Raw genomic sequence first — 25,538 nt, forward strand, 5'->3', positions numbered from 1 at the left:
TATAAGAGTATTCACTTCTGTTATATTTGACTCTTTTATTCCTCCCTGGGTCTTCCTTTGCTTCAATCATTTTCTGGCCCATGCTCTTGTTGCATATTGCTTTCCCATTCCCAAACTTAATTTGTGTCTACCTACAGAGTCAGCGGTTCAAACCCACCAAAAACTCCGCAGAAACTCTACACAGTGTTGCTATGAGTTAGAACTTAGCACTTAACAACAACAAAAGCATCCTTTAGTTAGCAATTTACCCTTATTTCCCTCCCACCTCTGATAATAATCAAAGATTGTTTCTTTTTGTGTGAGAACCTATCTCTTGAATTTTTATAGTAGTGATATCATACAATAATTTTCCTTTTGGTATTGACTGTTTTCACTCTGGAATCCTGGTGTGATGCTGTGTGTTAATGTGCTGGACTACAAAGTTGTTTGAACTGCAAGGTCGGTGGTTTAAGTTCACCAGCCACTCCTCAGAAATCCTATACAGGGTCACCAGGGGTTGGAACTGACTTGATGGCTCTTAACAACAACAGCAACAACAGGACTTAAAGTTAAAAGGAACCATTTAGCCATCTACTGTGCTTGCTGGTGACCACCTGAGTCTACTTGTTGAGTGGAAGTGGGAGAAATGCAGCAGTAAAGAATCAGGATGAGTTTGGACATATTCCATTGACACCTGTTGACCTTGTGATGAGAGAGAGAAGAGTATGGGATAGCTGGTCTGAAGTTTAGGGAGCTGTGCAAACTCCTGAGCCTATGAAAAGTAACCTAGCCCCTGGGAGCTAGAGTTGACAGGGAAGGAGTCAGCTGTCTTGAAGTGCAGGGAGGTATGTGTGTGTAAACTCCAAACTTAAAGCTGGCACCCATTAGACCTAGCTTGCATGGCTGGGACTGAACTGATCAGATGAAGAGAAAGATGTTTGATGCTGTGAGCAGGAATAAAGTGCTACAATTTGATAGACTGGACTTTTTTCTTATGGATGCATTGCTCAATATTCCAACTGGACTGGAAGATTATTTGGATCAAGAAACATGCTTGTCTCCTCAATGTACTGGGTTGATCAGGATAAGGGATTTAGAAGTTGTCTCTCAAAAATGAGGGGGCTATAAAGGCATGAAGTGACTGGCTTACAAGCTTTTGTGGGTATACTTAATCTCAGAATGTGGGAATAAGGGAGAATCCCCACTAAATAGTTTCCTCCTTTCCATAGAGTCTGGAGAAGAGAGGGTGAGGGAAGATACTGGTAGTATTTTATGGTTTCAATAGTAAGTAATTGTTAGCAGGATTAATTGGTATTCTCAAAATTGTAATTGTAAAATATGTACAACTGAAAGGGGAATGTTAATCCTTCATGAAAGACAATGGCTAGAAAAGTCAGGAGTGTGGCCAGTGGTGACTTGAATCCAAATTCTTCTTAATTCTTACCAAGTGATTGGGTGGGACCATGCAAATAAGGTATATAGGACTCTAAGACTGGGATTGGTTAGTTTTGCCCTCACTCTAGGTTTAAGGAGCTATCTCAGAAGCAGAGACAAAAGACCCCAGGACCATCAAGAATGAAGAACATGAGTGAAGAGTGATAAAACAGCAATGGCAGAGGTGGTGGCAGAGGTGGTGGCATGGAGGGACAGAGCAGCTTCTGGCTCTAGACCCATGGACTGAGAAAAGCTGAATTTCTATGGCTTGAAGAATATGTCCTTTGGGAATTCACAGACTGACTAAAAGAGATTTGCAACACTTGCCCAACCAAGGCAGAGGCCAAGGAACTACATGGCTGAAAGGTTGAAGACAAGAGTGAGGTGTGCCTGCAATATGGCAGACAGGCGTTTCTGACTGGAGAACTGCTAGGCCCTGGACCTTTTTGATCCTGAATTGTACTTTGTTCACTTCCCTGTTAGACCCCATAATCATCAATATTGTTATGAGTTTAGTGTGGCCATTGCAATGGATTACCAAATCCAGATGTGAAGCAAAGAGTGCTGTGGGAGGGATGGTTGGTGTCAGAATAGGATTAATAAGGTTGTAGGGTAGAAGCTTGTCTGACCTCTGCTAGGAATTGGTCGTGGGCTGATTTTGAATTTGATTGTCTTCCCTTCCTGGGAAGCCAGGGGAAGTCAAACATGGCTCTTACATGTTTTTTGCAACATGCTTGATAAATTAAATCTATTAATTTTTGCAATTAATGTAATGAGGAAGAAATCATTACTATCCTCTCATTACAGATGAAAAACAGAGACATAGAGTTTAATAACTTGTCCAAGCTCATATACATACAAGTGGGCTTTAAAAATTAATGAAAAAAAAATGGAATTGAAAGAAAATAGAATTTTTCCATGAACTTTATGAGGTCCCCTTATAAATAGTAAAGCCAGAATTTAAACTCTAGCATACTCAAACAGTCTCACATCAGAACCTTACTTTTAACCATCATAATTGTTGCCAACTGGATTCCTGGTGTGGTGCTTTGGGTTAATACGCTGGACTGCAAAATTAGTTTGAACCACAATGTCAGCAGTTCAAGCTCACCAATGCTCCTTGGAAACCCTCTACAGGGACATCATGGGTCTGAACTGACTCCACAGCACTTAACAACAACAACATCGTTACCAACTAATTTTTAGTTGGAAGAAGAACTCATGGAGCTGTTGGATAAACATTAGGTTGCTAACCAAATATCAACAGTTCAAACCCACCAGCCATTCCCCAAAAGAAAGATGAGGTTTCTGTTTCTGTAAGGATTTACATTCTCAGAAACCCTATACAGGGCAGCTATGAGTTAGAATTAACTAATACTACCTAACAATTGGACATTTTGTCAGGAGGGAACAGTCTCTGGAGAAGGATGTCATGCTGGGTAAGATGGAGGGTCAGAGAAAAAGAGGAAGACCCCCCCCCCACCCAATGAGATGGATTGGCACGGTGGCAGCAACAATGGACTCAAGCTTAACAACAATTGTGGGGATGGTGCAGGACCAGGCCGTGTTTTGTTCTGTTGTGCATAGGGTCACAATGAGTCAGAGCCAACTCAACAGCACCTAACAGCAATACAACATTAATTAGGTGGTGCCGATTGTACTCAACTGCTAACCTAAAGATGGATGGTTCAAACCCACTTCACAAACATCGTGGAAGAAAGATCTGGCAATCTGTTTTCATAAAGATTACAGCCAAGAAAACTCTATGGACCAGTCTACTGTGTCATAAGTTGTGATCTACTCAATAGCAATTGACATCATTAAATACAAGAAAATGCACCTACTTTAAGCATGTATGCACCTATGTAAACATTACAACAATCAAGAACCTTCAACCTCCTCCAAAGCCCTGGCTGTGCCTGTTTACAATGAATACTCCCACTGATTTCACCCCCCGGCAACTCCTGATTCGATTTCTATCACTCTATTCGTTTTGCCTGTTCTTGAACTTCATATAAATAGAATCATACAGTATGTCCTTGTTTGTGTCTGGCTTCTTTCTATGCGAGTCATCCATATTATAGCATCTCTCAGTTCATCTAGTTGGCTGCCTGAACCAGTTGCTCCTTTTTATTGTATGCATTGGATAAATGTATCACCATTTATCCAGTCCTTTGTTGATGAATCTTTAAGCTATTTCCAGTTTGGTGGTTACAAACAAGACTCCTATGAATGTTTGATGCAAGTCTTTTCCATGCAAGTGTGTTTTCATTCCTCTTGGGTATAGATCTGGAAGTTGGTTTGCTGGGTCATGGAGTAAGCGCATAGTTAACCTTGTTAGAAGTTGCCAAACTGCTTTCCAAAGGTGTTGTACCATTTTACACTTGGCAGCGTATGAAAGTTCAGTTGCTCCACATCTTTGCCAACAGTTAATATTGCCAATCGATTTCATTTTAGTCATTTCCCTGTACAGGGTTGCATGAGTCAGTATTTACTGGATGGCACACAACAACAACAAAGTAAGTCTGAAGTGATATCTCATTAAGGTTTTAATTTGAATTTTCCTGAATAGATTCAAACACACCAATGGTTATGAAGATTATACATAGGACAGGGCACTGTTTCCAACTGACTCCACTATAACTGACAACAACAAAGACTGATGATGTTGAGCGTTTTCCATACACTTATTGGTCATTTGCATCTTTTCTTTGGTGAACTGTCTATTCAAGTATTCCTTACTTTTTCATCTCCACCTCCCCGCCCTCACTCATCTCCACCTTCAGCATCCTCTTGTTTGCCGGTACTGAAAGAGTCTCTCAACGGGTCTCCCTCACTCCAGCAGCTTCCCTGTGGGGGGGCTGCCAGCCTGCCCCATGCCACAGGGATTCCTAATATAAAGGAGCTTCAAAAATTTTGTGGGAAAATTACATTATCTTTTTTTTTTTTTTCTTGCCAAACCAAAGGTCTCACATATTTATTAGCCAACCTCTTTAAATGCAGAAGCATAAAAATAAAGGAAGAAACCAAAAGTTTTGCAAAACATGTTCAATTGATCAAATCTTGGCAAAATTGAACTTGCTATGGTAGGGTGCTAGGACCTGGGTCTATTATGGGCTGCGTCATCACATGTGCGACTCCTTAGAGATCCAGCTTGATTCTTCTCCAGAGTCTTCTCTTGGAGTTGTAACTGATTTTATTACCAATTTTCATTCACATCCATTGGGGAATGGGGACAATTCTGCTTTTGTTTCTTGGCCAGAAGTCTCTTGATCCTGAACGTCTTATGAGAAGACAGAGTGAAGATGGAGCGTAGCCTCACTCACACGATGGTGAAGAAAAGGAAGAGAAAGTGAAAATTATATGATCTTCTAAGTTAGTTCACTTTTTAAAAGAGCTTTTCGAAGCCCCCTCGTACATGTTGCCTTTCTGTTCTTATTTGGCACTAGGTATATGTCTTCTTATAATGCCATTTAGATGCCAGGGGGGGAAACAGGGCTGGAGAGGGGCTTCTTAGTCCCAGATGGGTTCCTGCCAATCTCTTGTGGTTCATCTGGTAAAAGCAGTGGGATTCCCTCCTTATAAATGTATATGATTCCATACTAACATCAAATGTGCTATTAAAAACTGTACAGATCCCTCCCCTGAAGATTCTAGTATGCTTTAGAGAGAGACTGGTGGGAGGGGTGGACAGGGAGGGCAAGGCCCCTCCCTTTCTCGGTTTTAAGAATTCTGATGTGGACAAAAGGTCATTAGATCTGGAGATGTCCTGGGTTTGAGTTCCAATTGGGCAGAGCAGGTCATCTCTGGTCCATTGAGAAAATGAGATGATGTCATCCTCACAGGAAGTGGAACATACATGAAACCTTACAAGTGAGTGAAAGTCAATGGCAAACCAAGGAGCCAGACAAGTGTAAGTGTGTGTGTGTGTGTGTGTGTGTGTGTGTGTGTGTGTGTGTAAGAGAGAGAGAGAGACAGACAGACAGACACAGAGAGAATGTGATAATGATCTGTTAGACTGTAAGCCCAGAGAAATCTTTTATAGTGAAAACTGTGAGAACAGGAACACAACTTGACGGCCTTGTTTTTCTGGGTCTTATAAGTTTTTCACCTTTGACAGCATGTTCTCTATGGTTGTTGTTGGTTGTTAAGTGCCGTTAAGTAAGTTCCAACTCATAGCAACCCTGTATGGGGTTTCCGAGGAGCGGCTGGTGAGTTTGAACCTCTGACCTTGTGATCCAGTGCTTATCCTACAGCGCCACACCAGGACTCCAGTTTTCTATTGTTGTTGTTATATGCTGTGGGTCACAGCGACCCTGTTCAGGGTTTCCGATGCTGTGAATCTTTACCGGAGCGGAAAGCCTCACCTTTCTCCCACGGAACACCTGGTAGTTTCAAACAGCTGACCTTGAAGTTTGCAGCCCGATTCGTAACCACTACGCTACCAGCACTCCTTCGTTTTCTATTGTTGTTGTTGTTGTTGTTGTCAGGTGCCATCGAGTCGGAACCGACTCATAGCGACCCCATGCACAGCAGAACAAAACAATGTCTGATCCTGGGCCAACCTCACTACCTCTGCCACACTTGACTCCATCAATGATGCCACCTGGCTGATCCATCTCGTTGGGGGTCTTCCTCTTTTTCTCTGACCCTCCATCTTACCCAGCATGACATCCTTCTCTAGCGACTGTTCCCTCCTTACAATATGTCCGAAGTATGAGAGATGAAGCCTAGCCATCCTGGCCTCCAAGGAGCACTCTGATTGCACTTCTTCCAAAACAGATCTATTGGTTCTTTTGGCAGTCCATGGCACTTTCAGTATTCTCCTCCAACACCACAACTCAAAGGCATCAATTCTTCTACGATCTTCCTTATTCACTGTCCAGCTTTCGCATCCATATGAGGCTATTGAAAACACCATGGCCTGGGTCAGGCGCACCTTAGTCCTCAAGCTGACATCTCTGCTCTTCAATACTTTAAAAAGTTCCTGTGCAGCAGATTTGCCCAGTGCAATACGTCGTCTGATCTCTTGACTGTTACTTCCAAGAGTGTTGATAGTTGATCCAAGAAGAATGAAGTCCTTGACAACTTCAATCTTTTCTCCGTTGATAAGAATGTTGTTTATTGGTCCAGTGGTGAGGATTTTTGTTTTCCTGACACTGAGATGCAACCCATACCGAAGGCTGTGTTCTTTGATCTTCATCAGTAAATGTTTCAAGTCCTCTTCACTTTCAGCAAGCAAGGTTGTATCATCTGTTAATGAGTCTTCCTCCAATCCTGATGCCACGCTTTTCTTCATAGAACCCAGCTTCTCATATTATTTGCTCAGCATACAGGTTGAATAAGTATGGTGAAAGAACACAACCTTGTCACACACCTTTAATACTTCAGCCTTCCTTCTCTGACAGGTTTTTGCCTCATATAGGTCATGGCTTTCAAAGGGTTACCATATAATGATTTAGTACTTGAACTTTTTTGCCTCCCCATGGCCCCCACCACCCACTCAGAGCACCATTAGGCACTGCAGTGGAGCCTGAACCCCCAGTGCCCCCGCCAGCAGCCCGCAGCTGGACTCCTTGTCGCCCTATACGGGAGCCCTCAGTTGAACAGGAGGGAGATGGTAGGGAGAAGCTCATAAGAATTCATGAAGAAAAACTCCAAGGAGGCTCGGAAGGAATTGCTATCACTGCTTTGGGGTTCCCGGCACTTCTCCATCTCCCCAGTCTCTCTCTCCTCCTTCTCAAGGGGACTTCAGCCTGGACCCAAACAAAAACCACAAGGAACCAGAGATGGACTCAGAGAGGGAGAGGGTCTATGTGTTGATGGCCAGGGGGCAGGCTTGCGGGGTGTGCCCTTTGGTTGTTTGATGATGCATGTAGGGAATTGTAATTATTGCAATGAAACGAAATCAGATAGGATGAATGTAAAGCTAATGCTCTCCTATGTAAACTATCACATAATTCACAATAAAAACTTTTAAAACAACACAAGGAAAAAGGACCTTCCTGAATCAGAGAAGGTGGAGTTTGCAGAGGGCAGTGGTTTGTCCACAGAAGATCCAGGTCAGGGTTTAGCAGGGCTGATGGAAAGGGACTTTGACAAACACTGTCTCTGAAGGCAACTGTCAGACAGCTCTAGCCTTGAGTTCACCCTGGCCACCCCTGGGTGGACTTGAGGAGGGATCCCAGCCAGAATATCTGTCCCCCTGGAATGGTGACTTGGATAGGGACATTTGGATGTGTTTTCTCCATGGTCATCCTCCCTCACCTGAAGTCACCCTAGCAATTTGTGGGGGGGAGGACACCAACTCCTCAAAGATCACCTCTGCACAAGCTGGAGTCAGAGGGGCCCCCCAATCCTGACCTTCTTGGTGGGGGATGAGTCCTGGAACTTCTTGGGGGTGGTGGTGGTGTGAGTCCTTGAACTTTCTGCCCCATGAATTCTGTGTCAAGCACAGCTCCAGGGACTCAGGTGACGGCTTAAGCAATGCGAACCAAGTCAGGCTCTGCTAGCACCTGGCGCCCAATCTGCCGGCGGACACAAAAAAAGAAACGACTATGTAGTCACACGTGCCTGTAGCTGCTAAGTGCTACTAAAACATGTACTCAGGGGATGGGGGACTGAGAATGCTACCACAGACCCAATAGGGTGCGGGGACAGAGAACTCCAGGGATCTTCAAATCTTAAAGGGTTTCATCTGGGGTTCCCTCTATCCCTGGCACGGTCTCGCCCAAGTTGGTCTCCCCGCCCACTTCCACCGGGCGCATCTGCTCCTTCCTCCTAGGCGGTGCGCCCCCTCGGGGCCAGGGTAACCGTGGCGCGCGGCAGGAGGCGCTGGGACGCCGGTAGCACGCCAACCGGGGCGGGAGCGGGTGTCCCCAGGAGGGCGCTGACTCCGCCCCAACCCGCCCGCCTGCCTGCCCGTCTGCGCTCCGCAGACACACACAGCGCGCTGCCAGAGCGCTCGGCGGAGCCCATGGAGCCAGCGGGGCGAGGGCTCGAGGGCCGCGGCGGGGCCGAGCTGCTGCAGGGAGAACTAGAGGCGCTGGTCCAGGACGTGGTGAAAGCCAGCTCGTGGTGGGAGCGCCACGGTGTGGACTGCGCCATCCTGGCGCTCAGCCTCCTCGCCGTGCCGGCCGGTGAGGGCGCGGGGCCAGGGCGACCAGGGATCGGGCTGCGGGACTGCGGGCTTTGGGACGCTGGCTGTGCGAGCTTCGCCGCCGCGGCCAGTGGCGCCCAGAGTGGATGGGTGGGTGGGGCAACAGGGAGGGCAAAAGGTCACGCCCCAAGCCCGAAAGTCTGGATTTGGAGTGTCCTGCCCAGTGTTCCCTAAGAGCCAGCCTTGGAGGAGGAAGGACTGATGCGAGAAAAGCGGTGGAGGGGAAGTTGAGAGGGGTAGGGAAGGGATGGAAAGAGGTAGTCTGGGAAAGGGAGAGGCGGTGCCTTGTGGATAGCCAGGGACTGGGTAGGGGAGAATGAGGCGGGTTTCTGCTGAAATCTTTCTTGGTCCACACCCCATCATATCGGGCCCCATCCCTGTAACCAGCACAGGAAGGAAACCCCAACGGAGTCCAGAGTAACGAAAAGCTTCCTTGCTGAACCTGTGGGCTTTGCTTGGTCCCACATCCCTCGGGAAGAGCCAGTCCAACCCCTGAAGCCATAGTGGGAATGAACCCTATGGGGCACTTCTAATCTGTCTCACAAGGTTGCTAAGAGTTGGAATCCACTCCGTGGCAGCCGTTAGCGAGTTCCATGGTAGATCATTTTTTCTTTGGGTGTGGTTTTACTTGGCTAGGATGAGGAGATAAGCATTTGAAACTACTCAATATTTTCAGAAATGGCAACCTTCAACACTATTCATTATATTTATATTCATATTGCTGTTGTTGTGTGCCGTTCAGTCGGTTCCAACCCATACCAATCCTGTAAAACGTTTCTGAGGCTGTAAATCTTTATGGGAGCAAGAAAGCCTCATTTTCATCCTCAGAGCAACTGATAGATTTGAACCACCAACACTGTGGCGCTTTATCCTGTAGCGCCAACTCTCCATATTCATGTTGCTGGTGGTGGTTGTGTACCACTGATTTGGTTCTTATCATAGCAACTTGGCATAGGGTTTCCAAGGCTGTAAATCTTTACAAGAACAAAAAACCTCATCTTTCTCTGGTGGGATGACTGGTAGTTTCGAACTACTGACCTTGTGGTTAGCTCAGCTTGTAACCCACTGTCTACCAGCGCTACTTATATTCATATTAAGGGTTAACATGTTTTACTTGCTTCAGAAAAGATATTCTTACCACTGAGGATTGTAGTTTCAACTTCTTTCGAGCTTGAAGAGAAAAACAATACAAAGGTATAATTAAATCCCAAACATAACAAATTGTGCTTGCTCTAGGCTTTTTACAAAAACCTTAGTAGAATTGGTCTCAGTCTCCCTGGGGCAGTCCCAGGACAGGGTCCACTCAATTTGGGCTCAAAGAAGTAGGAGCTAAGATGCTCTTCCAAAGCTGGAAAATGACCGTATTTCTTTCTTTCTTCCCCCTCTGCCGGCAGGGTTCCTGTGTTTGCGCTTTGGGAATGTCCTGGTCTTTGCCCTGGGCATCAGCATCCTGGGTGTTTGCCACTACACGCTCACGGTCAAGGGCAGCCACCTGGCCACGCATGGGGCCCTCACTGAGTCTAAGCGCTGGAGCAAGATCTGGGAACTTTTCTTTGTGGAGGTGAGATGGGGAGCAGTTGCTGGGGGTGGGAGGCAAACCCCCGGGACTGTGTTCATGCAGGGCTGTATAGTTGTGCTCTGAGCAGCTGCAATACCCATGTGTGCAGTCAGTACGCCCATGTGTGTGCCCTTCCCGAGCATGGAGAGACTTGTTGCACCCATGAGGGCCATACTGCATGGTAGGTAGGGGGCTGGACCTGGGCACTAGCCTTTCTCCTGGAGACGCCCACTTACCACTTTGCAGCATGGGGCCAGGTGATGACCAGGGATGACTGTGTCTGGCAGGGCCTGGCCTGAAGCAATAACTGCTGGAGACTCTGGATGTTGCAATCCAGGTTTAAAATGTGAACCTTAGATGGGGGGCAGGGTGTGGTGAGGGAGCAGGGCCACTGATGGACGCTGTGTCCATGGTCTGGACTCTGCTCCTCTGATACCTGGAGATAGCCAAGCTACCCTGAGTGACTCCTGCCCTGGGAAGGCCATTTCTGCTCCCTGTCCTTGTCTCTCTACCCCTTCTACCTCAGCTTTCTCCCATGCAATCCCAGGAATGCTGTAGTTCTAGTCAGACTGGTCTCCAAGCCCGGCTTTCCTCTAATTTCCATCAGTGGGCCCTCACCTAGGCGCCAAAGTTCCTTTTGAATATGAAATCCAGTTCCAGAAAGTCCTTTCTGGCAGGCACTGTTGACCAGTGAACTCACACAAAACCATTTGCCGTGATTGTGACGGATGACAACGCCATGTGTGTCAGAGTAGCAGGATCTCCATAGGGGTTTCAATGGCTGGTTTTTCACAAGTACATCTCCAGGCCTTTCTTCCTAGGTATCTCTGGGTAGACTCAACCCATCAGTCTTGGTCGGCTACCAAGCACGTTAATCATTTGCACTACCTAGGCACTCCACTCCTCATGTAACAGAAGTCTTTTAGAAAGGTTAAAGAGTTTTCGAAAAAAAATTTTAAGAAAAATAATACCCCAGCAATTGGACAAGAAGAAATAAGCGTTTCTCACTACAACGCTTCCTCCTCCCAGCGGTTCTTTTCTCCCTCCCCTCCCAGCAGTTCACGTTTCTAAAGTGCTAAAGGCAAGCGGCAGAGTCCTGGTGTGCAGCTCCTGGTTAATGTGCCAGACTGCAAAGCCATTTGAACTGCAAGGTCGGCGATTCAAGCTCACTAGCTGCTCCTCGGAAACCCTATACAGGGTCTCTATGAGTCGAACAGACTCGACGGCACTTAATAACAACAAAGGCAAGGGGCAGGAAGCCATCTGTCCAGAAAGAAGAGTGTCAGTCTCAGAAATCTTAAGGAGCAGTTCGGCTCTGTCGTACAGGGTCGCTGTGAGTCGGAATTAACTCAGTAACAGTGGGTTGGGTGGGTTAAAGGCAAGAGGAACCAAGGAGTGACTGGTCCTCAGGGTCTGTTTCCAGATACTTCCCTTCCTAGCTCGTTGGTCCCAGCCAGACTCCAGACCTCCCTGGGCCCCCCAACAGGTTTGTGATGCATAGGGAGAGGCTGTGTCTGTCAGCATAGGGCAGGGTGCCACACTGTGACCCTGGGCCACCAGGGATAGGATTCACTCTGCTTGGATTAGTCAAAGCCTTACTGAGAGCTAGAAGTTTAGAGAGAGCTGAGGAAGCACAGGTGTCTGGGATTTTTCAACTGTTTGGACTAATTAATGCAATGATTTGATTGTGATTCTCAAACTTTCTTGGGTACCAGATTGTCCCCGAGGCCTAGGCTTGTTGAAATAGGCAAGGTCCGGGCCACTGTCATTTTATCAAGTTCCCCAGGTGAAACTTATGCCACTAAAGTTTGTGAACCTCTGGCCTGAGTAGCTCAGGAGCCATCCGCAATGGGGGGGGGGGTTCCTCGAGGACCTCAGCCTGTGAGTCCAGTGGGTCCCAGGCAGCCTCCTGGCTAGATCCCACCTGCTGCACACCTCCTGGTCCCGCTGAGCCCAGAGCAGAACTCAGCTTGGCCTGGCCTCGTCTCTTCATTGGGCTGAGCGCTTGGTCTGCCTCCATCAGTATTTGTGGATGACGATCCTGAAGATGAATTGAGGACAAGGTCCAGGGAAAATTGGCTGATGGGGTCGGGGGGTGGGGGTGGTTGCAGGGTCACATCCTAGAGGCCTGTGAGCTCCTCAGGTACCTGGGTTGGAAACGTAAAGCCTGGGAAGGGCAGGTCTGGCTCTCAGCCTCAGTGTTGTGACACCCAGCTGCAATTGACTGTAAGACCCGTCACAAGAGGTTTGTCACTCTCACGCTCATGGAACCAGTGTGGGAGGCCTTGTTTCTGCCCTGTGGGGTGTGGCTTTGCCTACCTTCTGCAGAGGATCCTGGCCCCATTGTTAGGGAAGGGATGGGTTGCCTCCCTCGTTCTACTGGCATCGATGGGTAGGGCACGTGAAGTCCTGGGGAGATGTTGGTCTTGGTGGGCAGGGCACAGTGCAAACCCTTGACAGCCTGATCTTGGTCAAGGACTTGCATCTAAATGTTAATTGCTTCATCTAAGAAATGGGATTAATAATATCACCTCCCTCATGAAACTGCTGTTACTGTTAGTTACCATGGAATCCGCTCCAACTCATGGCAACCCCATGTGTGCAGAGTTGTTGTTGTTAGGTGCCATCGAGTTGATTCTGACCCATAGTGACACTATGCACAACCGAACGAAACACCGCCAGGTCCTGCGCCATACTCACTCACAATGGCTGCTACACTTGAGCCCATTACTGCTGCCACTGTGCCAATCCATCTTGTTGGAGTCTCCTGTTTTTTCACTGACCTTCCAGTTTACCAAGCATGATGTCCCTCTTTAGGGACTGGTCCTTCTTGATAATATGTCTGAAGTACGAGAAACGAAGTCTTGCTATCTTGGCTTCTAAGGAGCACTCTGGTGGTACCTCTTCCAACACAGATCTGTTGGTTCTGTTGGCAGCCCATGGCACTTTCAATATTCTCCTCCAACACCATAACTCAAAAGCATCAATTCCTCTATGGTCTTCCTTATTCACTGTCCAGCTTTCGCATGCATATGAGGTTACTGAAAATACAATGGCTTGGGTCAGGCGCACCTTAGTCCTCAAACTGACATCTTTGTTCTTGAACACTTTAAAGAGGTCTTGTGCAACAGATACGCCTAATGTAATACGACGTCTGATTTCTTAACTGCTGCTTCTCTGAGTGTTGATGGTTGATCCAAAAAGAATGAAGTCCTTGACAACTTCAATCTTTTCTCTGTTGATAAGAATGTTGTTTATTGGTCCAGTGGTGAGGATTTTTGTTTTCTTTACATTGAGATGTAATCCATACCTAAGGCTGTGCTCTTTGAGCTTCATAAGTAAATGTTTCAAGTCCTCTTCACTCTCAGCAAGCAAGGCTGTATCATCTGCATATCACAGGTTGTTAACGAGTCTTCCTCCAATCCTGATGCCACGTTTTTCTTCATAGAACCCAGCTTCTCGGATTATTTGCTCAGCATACAGGTTGAATAAGTATGGTGAAAGAATGCAACCCTGTCGTATACCTTGCCTAATTTTAAGACTGTGACTTTAAGAACAGATCACTAAGCCTGCCTTCTGAGGTGTGTCTGTTTCTGGATGAGTTCGTGGTTGGGCACTTAGCATTTGTGCCACCCTGGGACACCCATGAAGCTAATGTGAGGGTTCAGTCGACAGTATGTTCTTAATGGAACGTCTTGTCCCGACTCTTGCATATTTCACAGTGTTCTGTTCATTTTTTTGTCTTCATGGAACATGCTCTGGGTTCCAGGAAAATGGTTGGCAGTGGTGGGTCTCTGGTTGTTATTAATGGTTTGTTTTTGTTAACTGAAAGGTGGGTATAGCTATGCAAAGTCTGTTGTATGTGTGTAGTGTTGGGGCATGGAGGTGCTGTGACCTTGGCCCACCCACTATGTTCTCTGCATCACATAAAAGTCCAGCTCGCTGCCTGGGTCCTCAGAGGATGCCCTGGGTCCCTTCCTGGACCCTTGACTCACCCCTTCTCAACTCACGTGACTCCTTCTCTTGTTGGGTTCCCTATTCTTCCTTCATCCTAGTGCCTCATCACAGAATAGCCTAGTCTTCACCCCCAGGTTCCCTTTGGCATCTGGCCTATTCTGCAACCTCAGGCATCTGATTTTCCTGGGTACTTAGCTTTTGCCAGGTTTGTCTCAGGCCTTCCAGCCAGGACCTCACATCTCTGGAGGGAAAGAGAGGAAGATGGAGAGGGAGGCTTCCAATTCTGATTGTTGTTGTTTCTCCTCTAAAGTATCCAAAATTACATACACCTCCCCTCCCAAGGATTAATGCTCCTCTAGAGTCTCATTTTAAAAATTTTAACAATTTATGTTATTTTATGGTTGAAAAGATATTCAGCAAAAATGCACCAATTCAATCATTTCTACATGTACAATTCTTGTCACTGACTGCATTCATCAGTGCGTAGAGCCAATCTCTTCCTCCTTTTCCAAATGACTGTTCCACCGTTAACACACACTCACTGACCCCCTCCCCCAGGCTCCTAGCAAACATTTCGTGTTGCTATTGTCAATTTGTGAAGACCCATTTCTGATTGTCAAGAGGAAGTTCCATTCCTCCTAGTGGCATAACTCTGGCCTGACATTTTGAGAGCACCTGTTTTCCCAACTTCCGGTCCTGGGTTATGTTGTTACGACTCCTGGTCCCACACTCAGAGGGCCTCCCTGTAAACCAGGAGTAAAAGGGCAGGGGCGGGGGGATGGCCACCAAGGCTTAAGTACACACCCTGCTCACTTATTGACACAGTTAAGTGCCAAAGACCAGGTTGTTATGTAAAAGTTGCACTATGTGACAATGGAGGATGACCACATCGGATCACAAAATGCAGAAGGACTTTGTCATTATATAAAACACTGAGCATCATGATCCAGCCAGGTTAGCACACAACCCTGGCATCACACCTCGGCATTCATTACCGCCAAACGTACATTGTTGATGCGCAAAACAGTCAGATAGGAGATATTTTACTATGGTTGCAAATGCAAAATGTTGGATAATGAGATGGTCGATAAGTGAGGAATAGTTGTATTGAACTTGGGAAGGATCGAATTCTGAGATCAAAGGGTGTTTGGGCTCTCCCTGCCTGGCATTCTCAAACAGGGTGCTCCTGGAATGGGAGGGAACACCCGTGGTGGTTGCTCTGTACCGTGTCTCAGCCCAGATCCCCCTCCTTGAGCCTGCTTTATATTGTGAGGACGATGGAGTCACAATTGGTTCTTGAGGAATCAACACCCACCTGGTTCTGCCCTAGCAGGGTGGGTATCACCTCCATCGGGGCCCCATGTGGTGGTAGAAACAGAGTCCAGCACCCCCAGTCTCATCAGGATCTTTTACCATTCTCCTCCCAGGAGCCTTGGAGCCATTTCTCTGACGTCCTCTTTGTATATCTCACCCAAACCCCATAGGGTGCTGTTCTGAGTCAGTTCAATGATAAGTCTTCATTTTTAATGCTGAAAATTTATGTAGGGGGAAAACGCAGATTTGAAGTATAAAATATACTTTTGTAAAATGAAAAAACTTTTTAATATTTGAAATAATTATAGGACATTGTAAAAAAATAATACCAAGAAGTTCCATACATACACCCTGCATCTAGTTTCCCTCAACGGTTACACTGCCATCACCAGAATGGGGTAGCAAAACCAGGAAGATGGCATTGGTGTCACATGTTTGTACAGTTCTATGCCATGTACTCACATATGTGTTGCTGCAAGGTGTTGCCTCGTAGGCTCCGACTCGTAGCGACCCTGTGCACAACAGAACGAAGCACTGCCTGGTCCTGGGCCATCCTCACAACTGCTGTTATACTTGAGCCCATTGCTGCTGCCACTGTGCCAATTCATCTTGTAGGGGGTCTTCCTCCTTTTCACTCACCCTCTACTTTACTCAGCATAATGTCTTTCTCCAGGGACTGGTCCCTCCTGATAATATGTCCAACCATGAGAGATGAAGTCTGGCCATCCTGGTTTCTAAGGAGCATTCTAGCTGTACTTCTTCCAACACAGATATGTTTATTCTTCTGGTGGTCCATGGTACTTTTAATCACATATGTAGATTGGTAAAATGTACTTCAAGAAGTCTCTGTCCCTATCTTTTGGGTGATCTCCCCCAAGGACCAGCCTGAGGACTCCGGGAGGGACCTCATACAACTCTCACTTCTGTGGGTCTTTTCATGGCTGACTCCTGGTAGACTTGCAGACCACCCCTCAGAGTCTGTGGGTGAGCCTCAGAGCCCTGAATTGGATGAGTGTAGGCTGAGGGAGGCGTTTGATTCCGATGGAAAAGTAGGGTTGTTATGAGCTGAACAGTGTGAGACCTCTGTGGGAGAGAAGACTTGGGGGGTGGCCTGGGTGGATGGGAGTTTTGGGAGCCCAGGTAGTGGGGGTCCAAGTGAGTGAATGATGGCCAGTCCTCAACAGTATCGCACATCTACCCCATGCTAAGCCCTCGACTAGATACTGGGGACATACCAGTAACTCTTGGGTTCCATTTCCCAAAGGGCTCAGAGTCAAGTGGGGAAACACACATACACACACATGACATCAAAATAATTTTAAAAATATCATAATTACACTAGTTCAGTCGCTGGAAAAGGATATCATGTTTGGTAAGGTGGAGGGTCAGAGAAAAAGAGGAAGACCCCCAACAGTAATGAGGTTGGCCCAGGATCGGGCAGTGTTTTGTTCTGCTGTGCATAAGGTCGCTATGAGTCGGTACCGACTTGATGGCACCTAACAACAATTGTGTACTTATATGTGCAGTATCTCATTTAAGAACCACGGCCTCCCTATGAAGTCAGCAGTGTTATTTAGCCCCATTTTATAGACGGGGCTACACTGATGTGAAGGAGCTCTGGTAGCGTAGTGGTTATGAATCAGGCTGCGAACCTTAAGTCAGCAGTTTGAAACTACCAGCTGTTCTGCAGGAGAAAGATGAGGCATTCTGCTCTTGTAAAGATTTACAACCTCAAAAACCCTGTACAGGGTCACTATGAGTCGGAACCGACTCCACGGCACATAACCACCACAGCCACCACACTGTGGTGTCTTTTACTCCCTTGCCAGGGCCACACAGCTGGCCCAAGAATTCAAACCCAGGCAATTTAGGACTAGGACAGACCAAGTGTGACCAGATGGCTGGCTCAACATGCAGTGGACACATAGGTGTGGGGAGAACTTGGTGGGGACTTTACTTTGGGCGGGGTCTGGAGATGTTTTTGGTTGCCACAACTGGGGAAGGAGGAGGTCCTCCTGGCATCTAGTGGACAGAGGCCAAGGCTGCTGCCCTCACCACAGAGAAAAGTCATATGCAGGAAGGTGATTTCAGACAAAACAGATAGATGGACAAATGGCTTGGAGCTGGGGAAACAGCCCAATGTACGTAGAACCCAGAAGAAACCTGAGACAGCTGTACCTCTCCTGAGGACCCTGGAGAAAGAGAGGTAGGGCAGACCTGTGAGCCAAGCAGAGGAGTTGAGCCTTTGTCCTGTGGCCAAAGGCCATTGCCTAAGTTGGTAGTTTAAAAGATAATGGATGCTTTGAATCGCTAACATACAATTATATGCAACATATCCACAGTGATGGTTCTTCTCCTGACCCCCACTCTTACGTGTTCTCTAATAGTTCGCTCTTTGATTTTGAGTTTTAAGCAAACAGTGCTTTGCAGGCAGGGACAGAGTCAAAGTTGAGACCAGCTAAGAGCTGATGAGGACAAGAACCTGCAAGAACCCAGGCAGGAGAGGAGACAGGTGTGTAGAGTCTGGGGGAAGGATGAGGTGTGGGCGGAGTTAAGGGCATCCTCAGTGCTAGGACACAGGACAGTCCCAACAGAGCCCAGCTGCAGCCCCCTTGGGCCTGTTGCCAAGGCTGCTGGTGTTCATGTGAACCAACCTAGTGGTCTTGGCACCCTGGGTCTAATGGGCACATGCTCAGGAGTGGCAGATCCTCCTCAGGCTGGCGAGCGCTGGGAGCCATGTCACATAAGCAACACCCCCTCTGCCAGGTTACAAAGGCAAAGAGCATCACACACTCGGAGAGCCAAGGGCCTGTCCCTGTATTTGTGGACTACACAGAAAGGCTGTTACTAGATTAGCGTTTGCCTGCACACTCCTGGCCTCCAGAGGGACCTGGACACTCTAGTTTGTTCAGCATAGTGTCCCAGGTCCATTTCACAACTGCATTTGTAGGGCTCCAGGCATCCTCTCCATAGAGCTGTTGGCGACATTTCTGCTTGGACTAGGTTCCAAGAGAGCATGTCTCTGCAGGCAGATGGTGAAAACAATGACCTCTTTGTCTTCATCTAGTTTTGATTCTGCTGCCCCCCAGCCTGGGTTTATGCTCCACGGTAGCCAGTGCTTCAACTCAGCACCTTATGGATGGAATGTAGGCCTTGGGTTTAAATCCTGACCTTGTCCCTTACTAACTTTGTGGCTTAGGATGGTCACATGGTCTTGCCTTAATGCACTTTCCTCTTCTGTAAACTTTGAAGAATTCCCTTGGCCCCCTAAACAAGGCCCCATTGCCTCCAGTCAATTCCATCTCATGGCAGCCTCATGAGTTGATTCCATAGGGACACAGGTTGCCAGGTCTTTCTTCCATGGTACTCCTGGGTAAATTCTAACCACCAACTTTTAGGCTAGTTGTTGTAGTTAAGTGTTGTTGAGTTGATTCCGACCCATAGCGACCCTGTATAGGGATTCCAAGGAGCATCTGGTGAACTTGAACCACCAACCTTGTAGTTCAACCGACTTTGCAGTCTGACACATTAGCCCATGGCGCTACACCAGGACTCCTAGTAGACAAGTGCAAGCCGTTTATACCCCCCAGGGGCCTTCAGTGACCCCTGAGGTCTGGGGGACCTCTGTATAAGGCACAGCTCTGAGCCTGGTAGAATTCGGGCCCAAAGAGCGCTGGTGTCCTGGAGACTTCATAGTGTCCAGCTTTGGGAAACCCTTCCCTTCCTCCTGGAAAGAGACAAGCAGTATCATCAATCAAATTTAAAAAAAAGTCACCTGGCCTGGATAAAATACTGGAAGAGTTTTACAGCTGCGTGCTCATTTACAGTCATCTGCATAAGAAACACCTCAGCACCTCTTTTGCATTCCAAATGTCTGCTCTCCTCCAATCAGACAGTTCTGCTGAAGCTCACAGTTCCCTTGCCCAAGAAGCTCCCACGTGACTCCCCACCCCCGGTGCTGTCCTTTGCCAACTGGCAGGAGCTGGCCTCTCTTGGTCCCCAGTCCACTCTCTACCCCTCACCCTGGCTGCTGTGGGCTCAGAACGCAAAGTGGAGCTGTGAAGATGTTTCCAAGATAGATGCACACAAAATTATTGCAACCAAATCGTAGCAGCTCTACCTGCAGTGCATCTCACCCTGTTACAGCCCTCTGAGGCTCCGTCAAATGGCCTCGGTGGTGGTCAGGGATAGAATGCAAACTAGGGTCATGTGGCCTCCTTCCCACAAAGGCTACTGCTCTGTGGTCACAGTGCTTGAGAGGCTATGGCCAAGGCTGATTCCCTGGGGTTGTAGGACCGGGACACTGGAAACGCTGAGTAGTCTGAGAAGGCTGGAGGGGACCTTGAGCCTCCCTCAGATCCTGCTTTGCTCAGCTGTGTCTGACCTGTATCCTGCCCTGTTTTCTTGTCTCCTCCTGCCAGGTCTGCACGGCCTTCACTGCAGAGCACGCCAAGTATGGCCACGTCAAGATGCACCATGGCTACACCAATGTCATCGGCCTGGGCGACTCCAGTACGTGGAGGCTGCCCTTCCTCAACCGCTATGTCTACATGTTCCTTGCTCCTTTCTTGATCCCCATCATTACCCCACTGGTGGCTCTTGGTGAGTACTGTCCAGACCGGCTCACCCCTTCCCTCCTGGCTTTCCGGAGTCCCAAGTTCAGATTAGACAGGGACTCTCCAAGGCAACGGGATGAGGTGGAATGAGCCTCGGATTCTCTGCCAAGTCTGCCTTGGCCACTCACTGGCTGGTGACCTCCGGCAGGTATTGTAACCTCTCTGAGCCTCAGGTTCCTTACCTGCTCTCTTGGTGGTGCAGAAGTACAAATGAAATCATAGATGCAAAAGTGCTCACGAAATGCCTCACCGTCTATCATAGGGACAGTAGTGTAGTGTGGAGGGAGCGGGGCTGTGGGACAGCCACAGGTTCAAATCCTAGCCCCCACATACTATCAGTGCCACGTTGCTTAGTGTCCCGTTAGCTATAAAATGGGTTAAACTGCTTTTCAGCATTTTCATGTGGATTCATCGGATGTACCTAGGCCACCAGTTGGCCCGTTCATGGTGGTTGAAAACCTCCTGCCCCTCTCATTATAGTTATTTTTTCTTTTTAAATTATTGTGATAAATATATATGTAACAAAAGATGGCCATTTAAACCATTCTTTGGTGTACAATTCATTGGCATTAACTACATGCGCTACTATATATCTGCTTCCAAGACTTCCCATCCCCCAAACAGAAACCCAGCAATCAGTCCTTCAACAGTAATGCCTGTCTCCTCCCTGGCTTCCCTGCCCTTCTGCAGAGAGGCTGAGAGAGGTGGCGTTCTGGACGGCTTTACGGACGCTGAGCCTAATCTCCCTGGGCCTTTATTCTCACTACTGGATGCTCCTCAATGTGTCGGGCTTTAGGAGCCCTGGCTCGGCCCTGGCCTGCATGTTTGTTACCAGATCCCTGCTGGCTCACCCTTACCTTCATGTCAATATCTTCCAGGTGAGGTCTCCTAACTGTGTGGGGTGGGGTGGAGGTGAGAGGGATGGGAACCAGCAGGGCAAGGGGAGCACTCTCCAGGGTGCTGAATTGAATAGTATATATACACACACACACACATATACACCTTTCCCTCTGTGGGCCAGCATGGAGAACTTTGGCCATTGAAAACTCTGTGTCAGAACACAGTTCTACTCTGACATATATGGGGGCACCCATGAGTCAGAGTCGACACCATGGCAACTGGTTTAGACATCACATTGCCGTTGTTGTGTGCTCTTGAGTCAATTCCAACTCACAGTGACGGTACAAGACAGAGCAGAACTGTCGCATACAGTTACCAAGGCCATCAATCTTTATGGAAGCAGACTGCCACATCTTTCTCCCTTGGTGCAGCTGGTGGGTTCAAACCATCAACCTTTGGTTAGCAGCCTGATGCTTAACCACTGTGTCACCAAGGTTCCTTCAGCTACCTCATGGAAGTGGAATTATACGAACAATAGCTCTCCTTTTGTGTCTGGCTTATTTTACTCAGCATAATATTTTCAGGGTGATGAGTAGGATTTGGGTGGGTGAAAAGGGTCCCTCCAGAGTGAGGCAAAAGCACAGTGACTTGAGCGAGGGTGCTGGAGAGCCATGAACACTAGAGCACCCCAAGAGCAGAGGGGTGCCTGGGCCAGGCCTAGAGAGGTGTACAGACAGGAGTGGCACTAGAATGGGTCACGATCCCAGCCTCACAGACCTCTGCTACATGCTGCCATGTGTGGGTTGATGGGTGGCTGAGTGCTAGGTAAGGACCCTGGGACAGGACTGGGGCCTGGTGGTGGCAGGGCTGCCAGGTCCAGCTCCAGGATGTGCCCACGTGTCTCGTAGCACATTGGGCTGCCCATGTTCTCCCGGGATAAGAAACCCCAACGGGTTCACATGATGAGCCTCGGCGTGCTGAACCTGCCCCGGTTGCCCGTGCTGGACTGGGCGTTCGGCCACTCAATCATCAGCTGCCACGTGGAACACCACATCTTCCCCAGGCTCTCGGATAACATGTGTCTGAAGGTACAGGAGGGACTGCCTGTAAGGGTTGCGATGAGGGGAATTGTCTGAAGACAGGGGACTAACCTCTAGGGTACACCTGAACTCTGAGTCCCTCCACTGGTGTGGTCAGGGTGCCCTTAGGAAGGGCCTCCGATCAGAAGTACCTAGATTAGCAGTGCAGCTCTGGACCAGTTAACTTTTCTGAGACTCAGCTTCCTCATCTGTAAAATGGGTATGAACAGTGCTCCTTGGGAAAGTTTTGGGAATGATCTGAAGAAATGTATCTAGAATGTAGTAAAGGAGTTATGGCCTAGATGGGCTGTTTTGTAGTCTGGGCGTCCTGAGGGGGTGGGTGTTGGGGAAAGGCGGGAGGCTGGAACCCTGGAAGCCCTCAGCGCCAAGCCTCCAGCTGAGTATCATGGAACTGGGACAATTTGAGCAGGGTCCCAGAAGAGGAGGGGTCCCGGGAGCATGGGTCCACTCAGCGGACTTTCCTGTCCCTCTTTGGTCAGGTGAAACCTGTGGTATCGCGTTTCCTCCAAGAGAAGCAGCTGCCATACAATGAGGACTCGTACCTGGCTCGCTTCCGGCTGTTTCTGAGTCGCTATGAGGAGTTCATGGTGCAAGCTCCACCGATCACTGAGATTGTGGGGCTGCAATGAGGGTGGAGCAGGTGGGGTCACCCCTGCCCCCAATCCCTCTCCCCGTCCCTGGCCCTACCCTGGCTCTCCTACTTTTGCTGGGCTTCACCTGGAGGGCGGAGACATCAAGTGGACCATGAGGCAGGGACACTCCAGGACACATATCTGGGGGCCTGGGGGTCACCTGTCCTGCTTGCTTTTCTTGGGGAAGGAATAAAGGGGACTGGGCATTCTAGTCAGACTGGACCTCAGCCAACTTCACCTCAGGACTAAAGTGCTGATTCTATGCCCATTGCTCTCTAGCTGAGGGTGGGGTGGGTGGGTGAGGAGAGACCCCATGCAAGTGACAGTCAGAGAAGGGAGGGGACACAGAGAGGCAGGTCAGCCCCTGGTCTAAGGCTCCTAGGGCGAGGAGAGCCCCGTGTGTGGTTGGCTCTTCCTCTCCCTCTTCCTTGGAGGCTCTGTCTCCCAAGAAGCCCTCTCTTCAGAGGCCACAGGGACAGGCCACCTTTGGCAGACCTTCCTAGCATCTCAGAGAGCCTGGGAAGATAGTGGGGCCCACACTGACACACAAGTGCGGTGGGCAGGGGTGGTCCACAGCAGAAGGGAGGAGCCTGGGAGTGAGGTAATAGTCTGATTGAACTACTTACTAGAGGGGAGGCCAAGAGACAGGAACACCGCTCAGATTCAGCCCAGAGTGGGCTGACTTAAGAGCAGGTTGGAAGGTCACACTGAGGGGGTGCAAGGACGGGAGGGCCGAGAAGAGGCCAGAGCCACTCCCTTAATACAGTTTCTTGCGTCTACACTATTAATATCCTGGACTGGATTCTTCTTTGCCATTGAGGAATTGTGCTGTGCATTGTAGGATGATGTTTCCCGGCATGCCTGACCTCTACTTACTAGATGCCAGAACAGAAGCTGAAGTCCTGATCATCAAAAATGCCCTCAGACATTGCCAACTGTCCCTGGGTCAGGAGCTGGCGGGAGGACAAAGTCACTCCCAATTGAGAACCATCGTTTTAAAACATGGAAGTCATGTTCTGAGCATTAAAGTGTCTTGTTTTTCAGTTAAGTCTTTGGATGGGGTGAAGGGGTGTGAAGACCACAGGATGGGTCAGGCGAAGGGACACTCCAAGTTCAGTCCTGTTTGAGAACCCATCTCCAGCATGGCCTTAGGTGGCTCTGCTGGGAACACGCCATCTACTCCTCCCCCCACCCACATTGCCTCCCCACTCGCTCCACCCTGCCTCCCTCTCTTACAGCAAGTGTTCCTCCTCCTTTTGCTTTGGAGCCAGAGTGATCAGGGCTTCTAGCAGTTGCTAGCCTGAGTGAGGGTGCTTCACCATTCCGTACTGCTTTCCCTTGACCCTGCTCACCCTTCGGTAAAAAGTCCTCTTATTAAACTCTCTTCAGTCGCCCCCTTTGAGCAAACCATCTGTTTCCTGCAAGGAGATGAGCAGCTGGAGATGAGTTTCGGATCCAAGCAGCCCTGTCGGAATAGGAGAGCCTGGCAGCCTTTTGCTTTGCTCTATGTTCGTGCTACTCTTTTAAGACGTATTAACAGCTCAGAAATGGCCTTTAGGTCTGGGAGAGCAATTCATCAAACTGCTAATTCTCCAGATGAAAAATGCACTGTTAGGAAAGGCCACAGTTGCACGGTCCTGGCTATGATTAATCTCACCCTAATATATATCCGATGACTCATTGTTATTGATCTGGGCCTGATGGGGAGTAGGCAGCAGCGGGAGGCCCTGGTACCAGACGTGGCTGAACCACAGGCACCTAGGAACAAGTCATTTGATTGCTTTGAGACTTGATTTTCTGTTACATGGAGGATGGGGTCTAGGAATGCATAGGACTTCAGAGATTAGGGAAAGAAACAAGAGTTCTTAGGGTCTTTCTAGGACTCTGGTTAAGTGCCTTTGTTAAGTATTGTTGGGCTCAAATCACTGCCCTGTGGTTCACAGCCCATTGTTTATCCTACAGAGCCAGGACATAGTAAAACTGTCTGATAAGGTTCCCAAGGCCGCAAATCTTAATGGAAGAAGATTGCTTCATTTTTCTCCTTTAATTTATGGAGGCAAATGGAAGATGAAAATAGTGATGATGATGTTAAGTTGTTGTTAAGTATTGTTGAGTCGGTTCTGACTCATAGCAACTCTGTAGAGGGTTTCCGAGGTGAGTTTGAACCACCAACGTGACCTTGTGGTCCAGTGCTTTATCCCACAATGCCCATCGGGACGAGCTAACATTTACTCAGCGCTCATTTTGATCTTCTGTCATCTCCTTTTTTATCTCTACAAGTTGGTACTGTTTTTTCTCTTGTGTTGCGTAAGGGTTAGATTCGATTTCTTAAGATCACAGAGGTAGAAAGTGATGGAGGAAGGATTCCAACCTAGTGTGGCTATTTCCAAAATCTATGTTTTCAACTAGTAGACATTCCCTCTAGATGGGGAGCCCAGCAGGGTTTTCTGGAGTGTCTGATCCAGAATCTCCATGGCTTCCTCCCATCTGAAAGGTCAGTCAGTGACTAGATCATTAAAACAAGCTTTTTCTTGGGCATCCATGACTGTGCGAAGTTCTGGGGACCAAGAGGGAATGAGATTAGGCTCTCATCCTCATGGAACTAAGAATCTAGGGGTTGACAAACCTTTTCTGTAAGGCACCAGAGAGTAACTATTTTGGGCTTTATGAACCATATGGTCTCTTCACAACTACTCAATTTTGACATCATAGTGTGGAACAAAAGCCACGGCAATATACATATCAATAAATGCACATGACTGGATTCCAATAAAACTTTATTTATAAACTAAAGTTTGACTTTCTTGTATATTTCATGTGTCGCTAAATATTATTTTAGTGTAACTTAAAAAACTTAAAATCACTCTTAGCTCACAGGCAGTTCAAAAGCAAATGAGAAAGATTTGAGATGCTGGCACTAGTTTGCCTAGTGGGGCAGGAATAAAGCAC

At 48.1% G+C, this 25,538-nt stretch overlaps 1 protein-coding gene across 1 annotated transcript in view; it reads left to right on the top strand.

Annotated features, from left to right (window-relative positions):
- FADS6 (fatty acid desaturase 6) overlaps window positions 1–22,586 on the top strand; it is a 35,187-nt gene extending 12,601 nt beyond the window's left edge. The window contains exons 3-8 of the mRNA XM_006869682.1: window positions 8,198–8,552; window positions 9,967–10,133; window positions 19,823–20,003; window positions 20,708–20,895; window positions 21,766–21,945; window positions 22,437–22,586. Of these exons, the coding sequence (XP_006869744.1) occupies window positions 8,198–8,552; window positions 9,967–10,133; window positions 19,823–20,003; window positions 20,708–20,895; window positions 21,766–21,945; window positions 22,437–22,586 (1,221 nt within the window). The remainder of the gene's footprint in view (window positions 1–8,197; window positions 8,553–9,966; window positions 10,134–19,822; window positions 20,004–20,707; window positions 20,896–21,765; window positions 21,946–22,436) is intronic.
- The last annotated feature ends 2,952 nt before the right edge of the window (window positions 22,587–25,538 follow it).

Source organism: Chrysochloris asiatica, unplaced genomic scaffold, assembly GCF_000296735.1.
Source record: "Chrysochloris asiatica unplaced genomic scaffold, ChrAsi1.0 scaffold00132, whole genome shotgun sequence".
Classification (NCBI taxonomy): Eukaryota; Metazoa; Chordata; class Mammalia; order Afrosoricida; family Chrysochloridae; genus Chrysochloris; species Chrysochloris asiatica.